At 35.5% G+C, this 14212-nt stretch overlaps 1 protein-coding gene across 1 annotated transcript in view; it reads left to right on the top strand.

Annotated features, from left to right (window-relative positions):
- The first annotated feature begins 716 nt into the window (after window positions 1-716).
- SLC36A4 (solute carrier family 36 member 4) overlaps window positions 717-14212 on the top strand; it is a 33244-nt gene continuing 19748 nt past the window's right edge. The window contains exons 1-6 of the mRNA XM_033120742.1: window positions 717-881; window positions 6994-7117; window positions 8243-8333; window positions 9558-9646; window positions 10706-10801; window positions 12642-12726. Of these exons, the coding sequence (XP_032976633.1) occupies window positions 830-881; window positions 6994-7117; window positions 8243-8333; window positions 9558-9646; window positions 10706-10801; window positions 12642-12726 (537 nt within the window). The 5' untranslated portion in view covers window positions 717-829. The remainder of the gene's footprint in view (window positions 882-6993; window positions 7118-8242; window positions 8334-9557; window positions 9647-10705; window positions 10802-12641; window positions 12727-14212) is intronic.

Genomic DNA, 14212 nt, shown 5'->3' with positions numbered 1-14212 from the left:
AATCCATCTTTGCCTTTTAGTAGTTTACTATCTATCCTTGGACAAATTATTCAGTTCTGTGTGCCTTAATTCCCTCACCTATAAAATGGATATAAACATTAGAATTATCTCACAGGTTTGTCGTCAGACTTAAATAAGACAATGCATGTATAGTGCTTAATATCAGACACCACATCAGTGTAATTACTCATAACCTTGATTTCCTTTCAGCACTGCCGTTAACGTCAAATATCTTTGAAGGGCATTGAAACGGCCTTAAAGTGAAACTGACGAAATGAAATTCTACCCAAGTGCATCCTATATCTCTACTAGATAGGACCATAGAGAGACTGATAACCAAGGATTAGAACTTCCACAGACATAGAGGCAAATCCCCTCCTACTTTTCATTCTCCAAGGTGCCTTATAGAATGCTGAAAATGAGCTCCTCCAATTTAAGTTAGGTGTCATCTCTAAAGACACTCCCCTTTCCCCAGGGAGCTATAGGCCTGGCTCTCCGCCTGCTCTGAGCTCCCATTCCCAGGTATGTCCAAAACGCCCCTTCTCTCCGGTTTACCCGGCCTTTCTCCAGCCGGTTACCCCTAGCGCCTTTCGCGGACAGCATCCTCCCAGCCCCAGCCGGGCCCCTCGCACCTCGGGCCGGGCCGCCCCACTGCGCATGCTCCACGCTCCCCGGCGCGCGGGCGGGGTGTGTCCGGGCGGGAGGCGGGAGGCGGGAGGCGGGCGCCGGGCGCAGGTCGGCTCGGCTGGGGAGGCCTCCGTCTGACGCGGGCCACGCAGCGGCGGGACAGCGCTCAGCGGGGCGGCGGCGTCCTGGAGACCCCCGAGAGATGGAAGCGGCGGCGCCGGCGGCGGCCGAGGCGGCGGGACGCGAGGAGCTCGGTGGGTGCTGCGTGCGGGAAGGCGCGCGGGCCGACGTGGCGCGGGGCTGCGCGTCCGCGGGGTTCCCCGGCTCCCGGCCTGCGCGTGGCCTCGGACGGCCGGGCGCGCGCTGGTGCCCCGGCGGCGGCGGCGGCGGAGCCTGCCCCACGCGGGTGGTCGGGCCTAATGCGAGTTCAAGTTTCTTGTCTCTAGACTGGGCGAGACATCGGGTGTTGTTCTTGTTCTTGTGTTTGTTTGTGTTTGTTTTGTTTTGATTTGATTTTGTCGAGGCTCTTGGTATTGTGGGTCTGGCCCGCGTTTGGGTGTAAAACCCGGCAAAGCAACCCTCCTGGGGGCTTTGGGAAGAGCTGAGACGTGGGAGGTGACTGACCTCGAATTCGGGCTACCAAGAGCGTCAACATAGGCGTGTGTGTGTGTGTGTGTGTGTGTGTGTGTGTGTGTTCGTTCATGTGTTCAAGGAAGAGAAGACGTGAGCCTTTGTAGATGTAAGAAAAGAGATTTTTTATTTGGGCCCATCTGAGAGTATTGCCTGAGAGCGGAGTTCCAAGAAGCAGTGACATCGTGCTCTAACTTTAGGCACAGGAGGGAATGTTTATATAGGCAGGAGGACAAAGGAAAATGCGGTTGTGCATCAGCAGTTTTAGTTACGTACATTCAAGGAGTAACAGTTTTACATGGGGGGGGTGGTGGGGGAATATACAGGCAACAACGTCCGGAATCATGGGAACGGATCTGGAAGCAATTATCTTTACATTTTTATCAGGATGTAGAAAGAACAGGCACTGCCTTCTATAATCATTTATCTTTTTAACTTGAAGGTATACGTGTCCGGCTCTAGGGAAGGCCTTGGTTAGGAATTGACTGTGTTCCCTGGGTTACTTACTGATCGAGTTGGAGCAGCTGCTTAAGACACCCTTTGCTTTCTCAGTGTGTGTGTTGGGGGTGTGGTGCTCTGTGTGGGTATGTCAGAAGCAAGCCAGGAAATCCAAAACATTGTTGACAGTTTCCCCACTGTCCAAAGGAAAACAGAAGTAAGGATCAGGGTAGTAATGTTACTGTTCCCCCCCAGTTATGTGCATTGTATTTAGGAATGTTTTAAATTTGATGCTAACTGATTAAAAAAGAAGTTAAGCTTTAAAGAAATAATTTATTATAGTAACTAATTGGTGGGTATTCTTGTATTAATGTGCAGGGCACTTCAATTTGATTTCTTTCAAGTCTTAATCCCGTGTTTCCCCGAAAATAAGGCCTAGCCGGACAATCAGTTCTAAGGTGTCTTTTGGAGCAAAAATTAATCTAAGACCAGGTATTATATTATATTATACCCGGTCTTACATTATATCATATAAGACAGGGCCTTATAGTAACATAAGACCAGGTCTTAGATTAATTTTGCTCCAAAAGATGCATTAGAGCTGATTGTCCGGCTAGGTCTTATTTTTGGGGAAACATGGTAATGGTAGAAATAAACTCAGCATTTTATTGACTGTTTACTGTGGGTCACATAGTATGCTAATAACTGCTTTACATATGCATTTTCTCCTTTAAGCCCCACAACAGTGGGGTGAGGTAGATGCTATTTTTATCCACCTTTTATAGATACAGTAATTTAAGCTCATCAATGGCAGAACCCAGATATGAACCCAGGTTTATCTGACTGTTTTAAATTCATTAATAACCCACCTATGTGAGGATGTGGAGAAATGTGCATTCTCATGCATTGCTGATAAGAGCAGAACTATACAGTATTTATCCTTAAAAATGCACATATTCTTTGACCCAGTAATTCTACTTCTAGAAATATACCCCAAGAAAATAAGTTATGTAACAAATGCTTATATCAAGAGGTGTTCATTACATTATTTATAATAGAGAAAAGCTGGTAACTATCTAAATGTCCAGTTAAAGAAACTTGTTTAGGTAAATTGTATTATGGCCATATAGCCATCTACTGAATAGCCATTAAAATTAATATGGGAAGATATTCACTATGTACATTTTTATTAACTGAAAAAAGTTTCTAAATTATTTTCATTTTTTAAAAGTTATGTCCATTCATTAATTCAACATACATTTATTGAGCTGCACTTATGTGCCAGGCACTGTTTTAGGCACTTGGGACACATCCGCGATCAAAAGAGATCAAGATTCCTGCTGTCATGGAGCTTCTGTTTATGTGTTAGACATGAAAGTGCAGATGTCGAGTAGAAAATTGGATTATATTTAAAGTTAGTGAGAGGTCTTGTCTGGGCATATAACTTCAGAAGTCATCAGCATATAGATAGTATTTAAAGCCATGGGGCTAAATGAGAACGCTCGGTGAGTATGTGTTTATACTATAAAATGTTATCAGTGTTAATTTCTGGGGGATGAGGTAATTTTCATTTCAAGAATGTTGCTTATCTACATAATTTCCTGATTTTCTACAATGACCAAATATTTCATTTAAAAAGGAATTAAAGAAATTGTGTGTCTATGTGAAAAGCACTGGTAGCAATGTTAAGACACAGGTTTCCATAAGCTTTATAAATAGCTTAAGGTCTGCATTTCGTTTCACAGGCTTTGGAGACCTCTGGAAGGTTTCTTGCAAGGCCTATTTTCTCCACCTCAGAAATGAATAAAATCATTGCAGTTCCCATCTTATATAGATAGTAGATTATAGAGTTAGGTGGCAATGTTATGTTATTTTTAAAAAAGAAACTATTTTTACTTTCTTTCAGTATGTCCATCGCCAAAATATGAGTAAATGATTTCCTTTATTTTATTATTATAAAAGCAATGCAAGTTTATTACTTTCTTATTTTTTACATTTTCCAGAAAAAGACACAAAAACACTCAGGATCCTATTGTCCATCTATATCCTTGTTAACTTATTAACATTTTGATGTATTTCCTTTCGTTTTTATTTAACTTTAAAACATCATTGCACTCATACTGTGATTATCCAGCTTTTTCAGCATACGACACACTATTTCCTGTCTAATCAGACTTCAAAACCATATTTTAATGTTAATATAATACTTTATAAAGTAGATGTGCTGCAGTTAATTTAGCAATTTCCTAATTGTTGCACATTTAGGTTGTTTCCAAATTTTCAACATAAACAATATTTCAGTTAACATCTTGGTGAAGAAATCCTTTTCTCTATATACTAGCTTACCAGAAGTGGAATTACTAGGTGAAAGGATAAACATTTTGAAGAGTTCAATACATATTGCTAAATTAATGTGATTTTTCTTTATTCTGACTAAAAACTGGAAATTTAGGTTGATTGTAGGTTAGGAAATTGAGGTTGAAATAATTGGGCAATATAAAACAAGGATATGGTGGTGGTGATGGGTGCTGCCTTCCTTGAACGTGAGCTGGAAACTGCTCACAGGAAAGGGATTGTGGTTCTGGGCAACACTGATTTGAAAACTTGAATCGCGTGCCTACAATTTTAGATGTCTGTTGTACCAAACTCAGTGGAGGCTTTGATCATTTCCTTTCAGTTACATTGGCCAGCTTTCTTCTTGAATTTAAAATATTAGTGGATCCCTAGTATTCTGTCTTCAGCTCTCTTCTTCCCCATACAATCACTCAGTGACCTCATCTTGCCTTTTGGCTCCAGTTATTTATTACCTACATTCTGATATAATTCTCAAATCTTTATGTTTAACCCAGAATTCTTTTTTTCTCTCCAGATCGTTTTTCTAACTGCTCATTCAGTATAAGTTCAAATTACATGATTTAAAAATTGAGCTTATATTTTTTCCTTCACAGCTGCTTTTTCTTTTATGCATTTATTTATTCGTTTGTTGAGCATCTACCATGTTTCCAGTACTGAGGATACATTAGTAGACAAGTCAGACATCATTTCTGTCACTTAGTAGACAATGCAGACATGTAAAATGGACCTTTACAACCCAATGTCTAAACAGAGGTCAGGTCTGGAAGTTGTAATTCACAGCACCGAGTACAAGGAAAGAATCTGAACATTCGCAAGAGCAAGAGGGGGCAGCCTTGGCAAAATAGAGCTTCTGGAGGAGGAGATGAAGAGAGCATTGGAAATGCCAGATCCCTGGAAGTGTTGAGAAAGAAGAAAGTAATGGCGGTGGGGGGGATTGAAGATCCTGCAGAAATGAAAGAGAACGAACCAGAAGACATGCCAATTACTCCCTATAGCCCCTAATAACTCAACGTCATCGATTAAGTAAACTGAACTTCAGTATGCTGACAGAGGGGAGCTCTCAAACGAGGATCGCTGTCCATGAAATGCCTAGTAATAGGAAAAATCATAAATAAAGGGGTCCGAGAGAATATCTTAAAATGAAAATTTAATAGAGTCATTGAATTTTGAAGAAGAATTTAAAGGAGGTGAGAAAGGCATCAAAAGGGTCAGAGAGAAACTGATTTAAATGGAAGATAGGCAAAGAAGATCCAACATGTAATTGGAATCTCTAAAGGAGAAAAAATATTTGAATTGTTTGCTTGAGTTCTTTAAAGCTATAATACAAGAAAAATTCCCATAAATAACAAAATCTAAATGTACATACTGTATTTCTGGGAAAATTAATTCAGAACACTCAACCCTAAATACATCATAGTAAAACCATTAGACTTTAAAGACAGAGAGAAAGTCTCCAGGACCTCGTGCAAAAAGAACAAAAACAATGGCTGAGAAAATCAGTCTGGCATCAGACTGCTCAAAAGTGGCATACAAAGCAAGACAAGGGGGGAGCAGCATTCACTTTCAAGAAACTCAAGAATAGAAAGCGTGAGCCAAGGATGATATATCAAGGTTATAGAAAAATGGGTTAAAACATGCAAAAACTCAGAGAATACTGTGCCCATAAGCCCTTCCTGAGAAAGTGACTAGAGCAGTGGTTCTCAAACTGTGGTCCCCAGATCAGCAACATGAGAATCACCTGGGAACTTGTTAGAAATGCGTATTTTCTCAGGCCCACCCAGACCTGCGGAGTCAGAGTACATCAGTCTGTGCTTTAGCAAGCGCTGCTAAATGAACATCCGACAAGAGAACGAACTCCTTCCAGTCAGAGGATGATGGAGGAAACTTTGGCAGAGGACTCTAGCAAGCATTTAATGTAATGATTAGAGATGCACATCTAAGACATGAGTGGGTACATGTTTGGAATAACAGTATATAAAGCATCATATATATTGCTAAAGTAGAAAGAATACAACTAAAAAAAAAAAGTGAAAGAAGGGACAGGGAAAAGACAAAAGTGGAATAAGACCATGAATTGCTGTGTAGGTGATAGGTGGTTCACGGGTACCATTTAAAACTGACAAGAGAGTAAAATATTAAGGAAAAAGATTAAGGACATCATAAAAAATATAACGGCAAGGGTAACCCATAGGATAATTCAACTAAGTGCAGTACATGATCCTGTGCTAAACAGAAATTGCTTAGAGAACTATTGGAACAACTGATGAAATTGGATTATGGAATGTACATGAAATAAAAGTATTGCATCAATACTAAACTATCTGAACTTGATAACTGTAATGTGAATATTCAAAAAATATTCTTGTACTTCAGACTTTACTAATGCATATCAATCATCTCAATAAATTTGAATTTAATGAATTTTACTATAACAAGAGAGACGATGATGACTAATGTCTTTCTCCCCGAAAGAAAAATCATGCTAAAAAATTGCTAGACATTAGAGAAGTTTTTGATACTAAAATTTTAAAAATTAGAATGGCTTTATAATTTTCTTGAAGTATTTAAAAATCTGATTATGTATGTAGTATGATTTTAAGCTAACAAGGTAAAAATTCATTTGATTATTTCTTCATATATCTCATCCCATAATTTTATGAAAATGTACTGTAAACTCATGTAGGCAAAGCAGAAAGGTTTGCATTGAATACTTACACTTTTCACTTTACACTGTTTAGTCCAAACAAAATATCCAGAAAATAAGTCTAGTTGTTTCTTTTTAAATACATTAATACTCAGGGTAGTAATGTGAATTAATTTGGGGGGAAGTATAATAGTAAAGATGACTACAAGTAATATGTCCTACTTAAAAAAAATTCATGTATATCAGTTTTAACCCGATTTTTAAAATGATAGTGAAGTACTTGGTTTTTCTTTTTAAAGATATGGATGTGATGAGGCCCTTAATAAATGAGCAGAATTTTGATGTCACATCAGATGAAGAACATGAGCAGGAGCTCCTGCCTGTTCAGAAGCATTACCAGCTTGATGATCAAGAGGGGATTTCGTAAGTGTCACAGTTTATATGTCTCCTTTTCATTCAGTATATATTTTGTAATCATCTTTTATAGGCAAGACACTTTACTAGATACTACAGAAGACACAAAGATGAATAAAACTTAGTTCCCACCCTCACGGTGTTTATAGTCTATTTGAGAAAGAAGAAATACATCTAAATTAGAGAGCAGTGTACAGGAATTACTACAGCGATGATACCTATTAAATGTTGTGGTTCTTGAAGGGAGATCTGATGGAGAGGGATAGAAATTTTAAAGTAAGTGACTTCTGAAATGGTTAGGAGTTAGACGGTGGGAGGTAGGTAACAAACCCTTCTTTTTGCTGAATGAATGGTAAGAAACAAAGTCATGATGCTAGGAAAGCAGTGAAATTTAAAATTTTTTTTTTCTTTTGTCATCATTAATAGATTTAAATAAGTTCTTATTGTAATAGTAATTTAATGCTTAAGCAAAGTAAAATTTTAATTGACCATAAAAGAATAGCATAGACTGAAAAAAATTTTAAGCAAGCATTTTTGTTTCATAAGTTTAAAATGTATGCTGTTCTTTCTAATTTATTTCTTCTTGGTCAAGAGACTTCCTTCAAATGTCTCTTGGAAACTTTTCTTAGAGAGTTCATGGTGTCCAGAAGTTAATTAATATGTATCTTGCCTGATCTTATACATAATTTTAAAATGGGTATTTTTTCCTTTTAATTAACTTCCTCTTAGTTTAATCATAGATCAAATATTTTTAGTACCATGATTACATACAGTGTCAATCAATTTCTGTCTCATCAGCCTAGCCGTATGTAATCTTCAACAGTGTTCTGAATATTATAGCAGCAAAGAATCTTATGAGAAAATTACCTTTTCTGTATTATGATATACAAAAATACTTTTACTTAAATACCTCATTTAATCTCCATAATAACCCTGTTATTCCACTTTCAAGTGGCAAAGAGGGGCTTTAACCAAATATGACTTCTGGCCCATTTAACTTCTGGTTGAATAGAAATTTTATTTGATTCTTTGCCTAGATTAATTTTCAATTCTCTTCTAATGCTAAAACCATGATCGTGTGATTTTAATAGCTTTTGTTCTAAATGTTTAAATCTTACAACTTTTACATTTCAGATTTGTACAAACTCTTATGCATCTTCTTAAAGGAAATATTGGAACTGGCCTTTTGGGACTTCCACTGGCAATAAAAAATGCAGGCATAGTGGTAAGACTTACTGTAATCTCTAGTTAAGATACAGTTATCAGCCTTAATTTACAGCACAAATTTCCACAAGTTAACATCTGGCCTAGTCAAATAAAACATGGACAGATGACAGTGAGACAATAATTTAGTCATTATACTAATAAAGTTATATGAACTATAATATTTAACAAAAATGAGAATTAATTACTCTTTTCATTTCTACTTAATTACTAATTCATATTATTTGACAGAAAGATCCTAAAACAGTATTGGGTTTTCCAGATATAGTTATATCTTATGATTCTTTTGGATTTTCAGGGATTTAGGCAGTGTGCTCTCATATCAACAAACATATCTATAGAGTAGATCATTTTTGTTGGTGAAATTGTATAGTTTTTTAGATTCAGAATAAAATGTGTAGTTTTCAGATTTAAAGAACAATAGTTAGGAAAAGGAATAAAAATGTCTTTTGAAAACCGATATTTAAAGTATTGTTAGAACTAATTACTGCAGTTTCAGAGACTCTTTATAGGGAGAATTCACTTATATAGTAATAAATTATGTTTAACCTTTTTCTAATTGGCTAGTTTTCTAAAAACTGTTTTAACTATCATCTTTCTCTGCATTTGACTTTGTTCACCCTAATTTAGAGAAACTTAAAATGTTCTTCTTATAAAAATAAACTTTGGCAATATTTTGTCTATATCTCAATAATCCAAATATCACTTTAATTTTAGTAATAAATACTGGAAAATTTTTTATGTATCACTCTTTTAAATAATTATTTTCTAGGTATAGTTCCTCCTCACACATAGTAAGTGCTCAAAAAGCAATCCATAGAAATGGATTGTCCACAAATCCATATTGCTACAGTACTTTTTTAGTCATTTAGATAATGACTCATATAGTTGCATATCATTATTTTGGTGGGACACTAATAGTGGTAGACTGCCATCTCATGTTAAATATGATCTGTATTCTATCCTACTTTGTTGCATATCTGTACTCTATATTCATAGGTTTAGATAGCCAAGTTGATAACGTGGAATCATATGTGGTTGTCTTAAGTATTACTGAAATTCTTTATCAAGTTTATTAGCTTTCTCTTATGCAAATGACTTTAATTATTTTGTCCAGCAAATATTTATTCTTCGCAAATGAGTGGCTTGTTGTTTCATTGCTTATAAGGCAACTTAATTTTTGTTAACTTTTAACATTTAAACCTTATAATTATTCCCCCTACAGCTTGGACCAATCAGCCTTGTGTTTATAGGAATTATTTCTGTTCATTGTATGCACATTTTGGTACGTTGCAGTCACTTTCTATGTCAGAGGTAAATGTGGATTCATTAAGTCTATTTAATTTATTTTGAAGCTGTGTAGTTATTTAAAGCATCAGATAGTCATATTTCTACTGTGTTTTGCAATTAGCAGCTATATTTTCTGTAATCTATATAGACAAGTCTAAGGTAATAAATATAGAAAAAAGAAGCATTTCACATGATTTAAATCTGGTCAGAATACATTTACTTCTTTTGAAATATTGTTTTATTTGTGCAATACAATACAATGGTTTCTTTTATTTAGTGTAAATGAAAAATCAGGAAAGATGTATGGAGAAATGGAGGCAGTAGTACTGCTTTTAGTTACAGTATAATGGTTTTCAATTTATTAGTAATTTTGGGATATAATGACTTTGAAGCTCTTTGCTGATATATGGCTTGGTAGATAGTCAATAAAATAATATTCTTTTCTCTTTATATTTGTATCATGAAATGCTTCTGTTGGACAATGGACCAACTTTTTAGAAAATAACTATTGCCTGTTCTAGTAAACTAATATTCTCATGTTGACACTATTGTTGTTAAATTTCCTAACACTGGGCAAGTCATTTGTGATCTTTAAATAACAATGTATACTTGAAAAAAAATGGGAGAGAGGTCATGGGGAAATAATACCTACTTCACGGGGCTATTTTAAGGATCAAATAACATAGTTTCTGTGAAAATATATTGTAAAGCCCTGTATAGATCTATTAAATAATGCTGTTCTAAGAATGGAATAATAGAGGCATGAACAATGTAGTTGATGTTTTTAGGTAATTGAAATATTAAAATCAGGAAGCACAAATATTATGTTACATTAATTCTACAAATATGTAAACTTTAACAGTAGATAACAACTAATCTATTAGTTATAAGGACAGATGCAAAATTTTTAAATTTCATGAGACATACTTTAGGAGTATGCAGATCTTGAAATTTCAAAAAGTCCTCTGTCAGAGCAAAGCCCTGTATTCATTAATTTGCATTCATTTGGTGTTCTTTTCAAGGGAAGGATTTATGGACCCACTCAAATTTTTTTTCATTTACATGTATGTCATTCAATTACAGGTTTAAAAAGTCAACATTAGGTTATAGTGACACTGTGAGTTTTGCTATGGAAGTAAGTCCTTGGAGTTGTCTTCAAAAGCAAGCAGCATGGGGACGGTAAGTACTTTCTATGTTATTAACATCTGATTATTGAAATTACATTGAATTTTACGTATTCTAATCTGACAAGGTACATGAATAGAGCATGATAAAGTTGGGGGAATAAACATAATCTTTAGAGTTAGACTTGAATTCAGATCTCAACTCCACCATTTTTCAGTTTTGTGACCTGGGTCAAATTATCTTTTTTGTTGTTATTGTTGGTTTTCTCACTATCAAATGAGTTTATAATAATACTTACTTCACAGGATTATTTTATAGTAGTTTAAATAAAATGATATTTACAAAGCACCTGGGTAACCTATAATCGTGTTCAATAGTTTTTTTAAGTAAAGGAAAAAAAGCAAGAAAAATGTTGCAGTCTCATTATTTCAAGTAAAATCGTGCTGTTTAGCTACATGATCACAAGACATCTGAAGTATGTACTTTAGCATATTCTTGTTTTATTATCTTATTGTTTAAATGTAACCATCATTGGTGGACATGGCTAACCAAAGTCAGATGAATACAGGACTGGAAAAATAAGCATAGGTAATCAACAAAATGCAGAGTACACTACAGTGCAGTGGAAATTAGAAGAAAAAGAACAGTGTTGATGGCATAGTTTTAGGGTTAACTGTGGCCTTTCTGGGGATTTTCATGAACTTAGATTTGTTTACCTGCTGCTCAGAGTTCCTGATATACTGAGTAGGAAAAGGAAGAGAACAGCCTAATGCCCGAGGGTTTTGCCCCCAGAACTGTATCTTCTTCCTTATTTTGCCCTAGTCTAGAGGCAGCCTTGTCGGTTTTTTTCTATCAAGAAGAATGGCTTTCAGATAGAAGTGGCTGGAATGATTGTTGGTGGGATACTAAAATCAAAGTTGAATTAAGAGATTTTAAGGGTATACATCAGTGTAATTCATCAGAGAGAAGAAACTTGAATTCATTTCAGCGTACCAAGATTACTTACAAATGAGGTCCCCGAAGCAGCATGGAGAACTGTGGAGTTATGGCAAGAATGAAAATAGGCAACGGCTGTTTTAGTTTCATATGGCAAAAGGAGGGTCTGTAGATTTGTAGATCAGATTATTTGACAGCTTGACATCAATGGTCAAACAAGAGACTATAATGAGTTAGTAAGTGCATGCTGTTGTATTCACTCATTGTTCCCAGAACAAAATTGAGAAGTATGAGCTGTATGTTAATAACATGTAGGCAAATGTGTAACTTGACTGCCATACCCAAATAATGCTGATTTGACTGAGGATATCCCTTCCCCACTCCTGTACACCATTTTTTATGTCATTAGAATTTTCTAGATTATCTCATTAAAAAATTAAGGACAGAGCTAAGCTACTGAAGAGGTCTCTGGTATGATTTAGGGCCATACCCCTAGTCCGCTCCAGTTCCATGTTCTTACTAGCGATTTGGATAATAGTATGCTCATCATGTTCGCCAACGACATGAAGCTGGGAGGACTGGGAAATATACTGTGTTGATCTGATAAAGATCCTGAGAAGTAGGAGAGACGTGAGTAATCTAAAAGAAGAAATATTTTCGTGAAATCATTTTATAAGCAGATACTCAAACTATTGAATTTCAGAAATAAATGTTGGGGAAATTTTGGTTTTCTAACTTAATGGGACATTCTTTTGCTCAATAATAATTCTAATGACATCTAGTGATCATAAATACGTGATTTTTGTAGAAAATAAATATTTTAAGTCTATTTCTTATTTTAAGGAAGTGAAAAGAATATATACTGTTATATATTATAAAATGTTTTAAGTAGTTAAAAGTATATAATTGACATTTCATCAACTCTTCATGATACTTATTTGTGGGTACCTTTTTTCAGGAGTGTGGTTGACTTTTTTCTGGTGATAACACAGCTGGGATTCTGTAGTGTTTATATTGTCTTCTTAGCTGAAAATGTGAAACAAGTAAGTATTTTTGTCTAATTATTGAAATAATTTTCTTCCAATGTCATAATTATAGCATCATATTTCTTTTGAGTAAGCCATGGTTGAATATGCTGACATGTTTCTTTCGTGTATCATGTTCCTTTGCAGATTTTCTTTTAATCTTCCTTTTTTGGCAAGTTGGATTTCTGCTATTGTTGATTTTACTTTTCTTGTCATTACATCAATAATGCTTGTTCTTTCATATCAGAACAGGACATAATTTACTGATTATTTGCTACTTGAAATTTAGATACACAGATGTTTGGGAACATATTTTTTACATTGATGTTTTATAAAGACGTATGTAAGGCTTTAGCCAGAGCCTAAAAAGTGAAGTAAAAAAGTGGAAATTACTAAAATCCAATAATTATTGCCATTGTCTAAGAAGATACCATATCCAGAAATGTGCAGTGTTCTGTAATTCTCTTCATATTTAAAGGTTTGCTTTAACAGGAAGTGGTTTGCAGCCGTGGTAGAGACTATCAAGTTAAACGAAGATGCAAAGCACTGAAATAAAAAAAAGCCCCTCTGTCAAAACAATTCCAAAACGCATTTCTTTATGTGCTTTAACTGTTAATTTGCCTCTCCTATTCCTACATTACCCCCAGCTCTTTAATCATGATTTTAACTAATAACGTGTGTTATCCACATGTGCATGGTATGCTAGTCGGCATGCATAGTGATATATAGTAGTAGTCATGGAGGTATTTTAATGCAAAATTATGATGCGAAAAAGGTTTTCTAAAGAATCCACATGTATACATATATTTAACTCACTTTTGTAGCTATAAAGTATACTTCATTTTATATTTAGACCAAGAATTGGCAATTTTTTTCTGTGAAGGGCCAGATAGTATTTTCAGTGTTGCAGGCCATATGGTCTCTGTCTCAACTCAGCCATAGACAACAATATATAAACAAATAGATATGGCTGTATTCCAATAGAATTTTATTTGCAGAAATAGGCCAGATTTGGTCTGTGGGCCATAGTTTGCTAAAGCCACCAGCTTAGATTTTTGATGGTGGAAAGGCTCAATGAGTCAAACCCCCTTTCATAAATAAGAGAATTGATGCTTTCCTTAGCATTATTCATAGATGATGTGCTTTTGATTTTGCAAGTATTTAATTCCACAAGTTGCATATTCCTAGGAGTATTAACTCGGTTAAGAGGCTATTTATTGTCAAGAACTGATAAGACAGAACATCTTAGCAGTCATTTACATAGAATACCATGGAAATGATGCCTTTCCAGGTTTGTGCAACATGGTAGTACTGTATCTTTCCTATTCTCACCTGACAGAGCCACCAACAACCTTGATTGGAATTTATGAATAATGAATAATGCTAATACTGCCTTATAGTCTTATATTTATAAGCTGGGACATACTTAATCTTTACAACTCTGTAATGTAACTACTATGCTCATTTATGAGTGAGGAAACTGAGTCTCACAAAAGCATGAGCA

Source organism: Rhinolophus ferrumequinum, chromosome 11, assembly GCF_004115265.2.
Source record: "Rhinolophus ferrumequinum isolate MPI-CBG mRhiFer1 chromosome 11, mRhiFer1_v1.p, whole genome shotgun sequence".
Taxonomy (NCBI): Eukaryota; Metazoa; Chordata; class Mammalia; order Chiroptera; family Rhinolophidae; genus Rhinolophus; species Rhinolophus ferrumequinum.
This window is presented reverse-complemented; position numbering and strand designations above follow the sequence as displayed.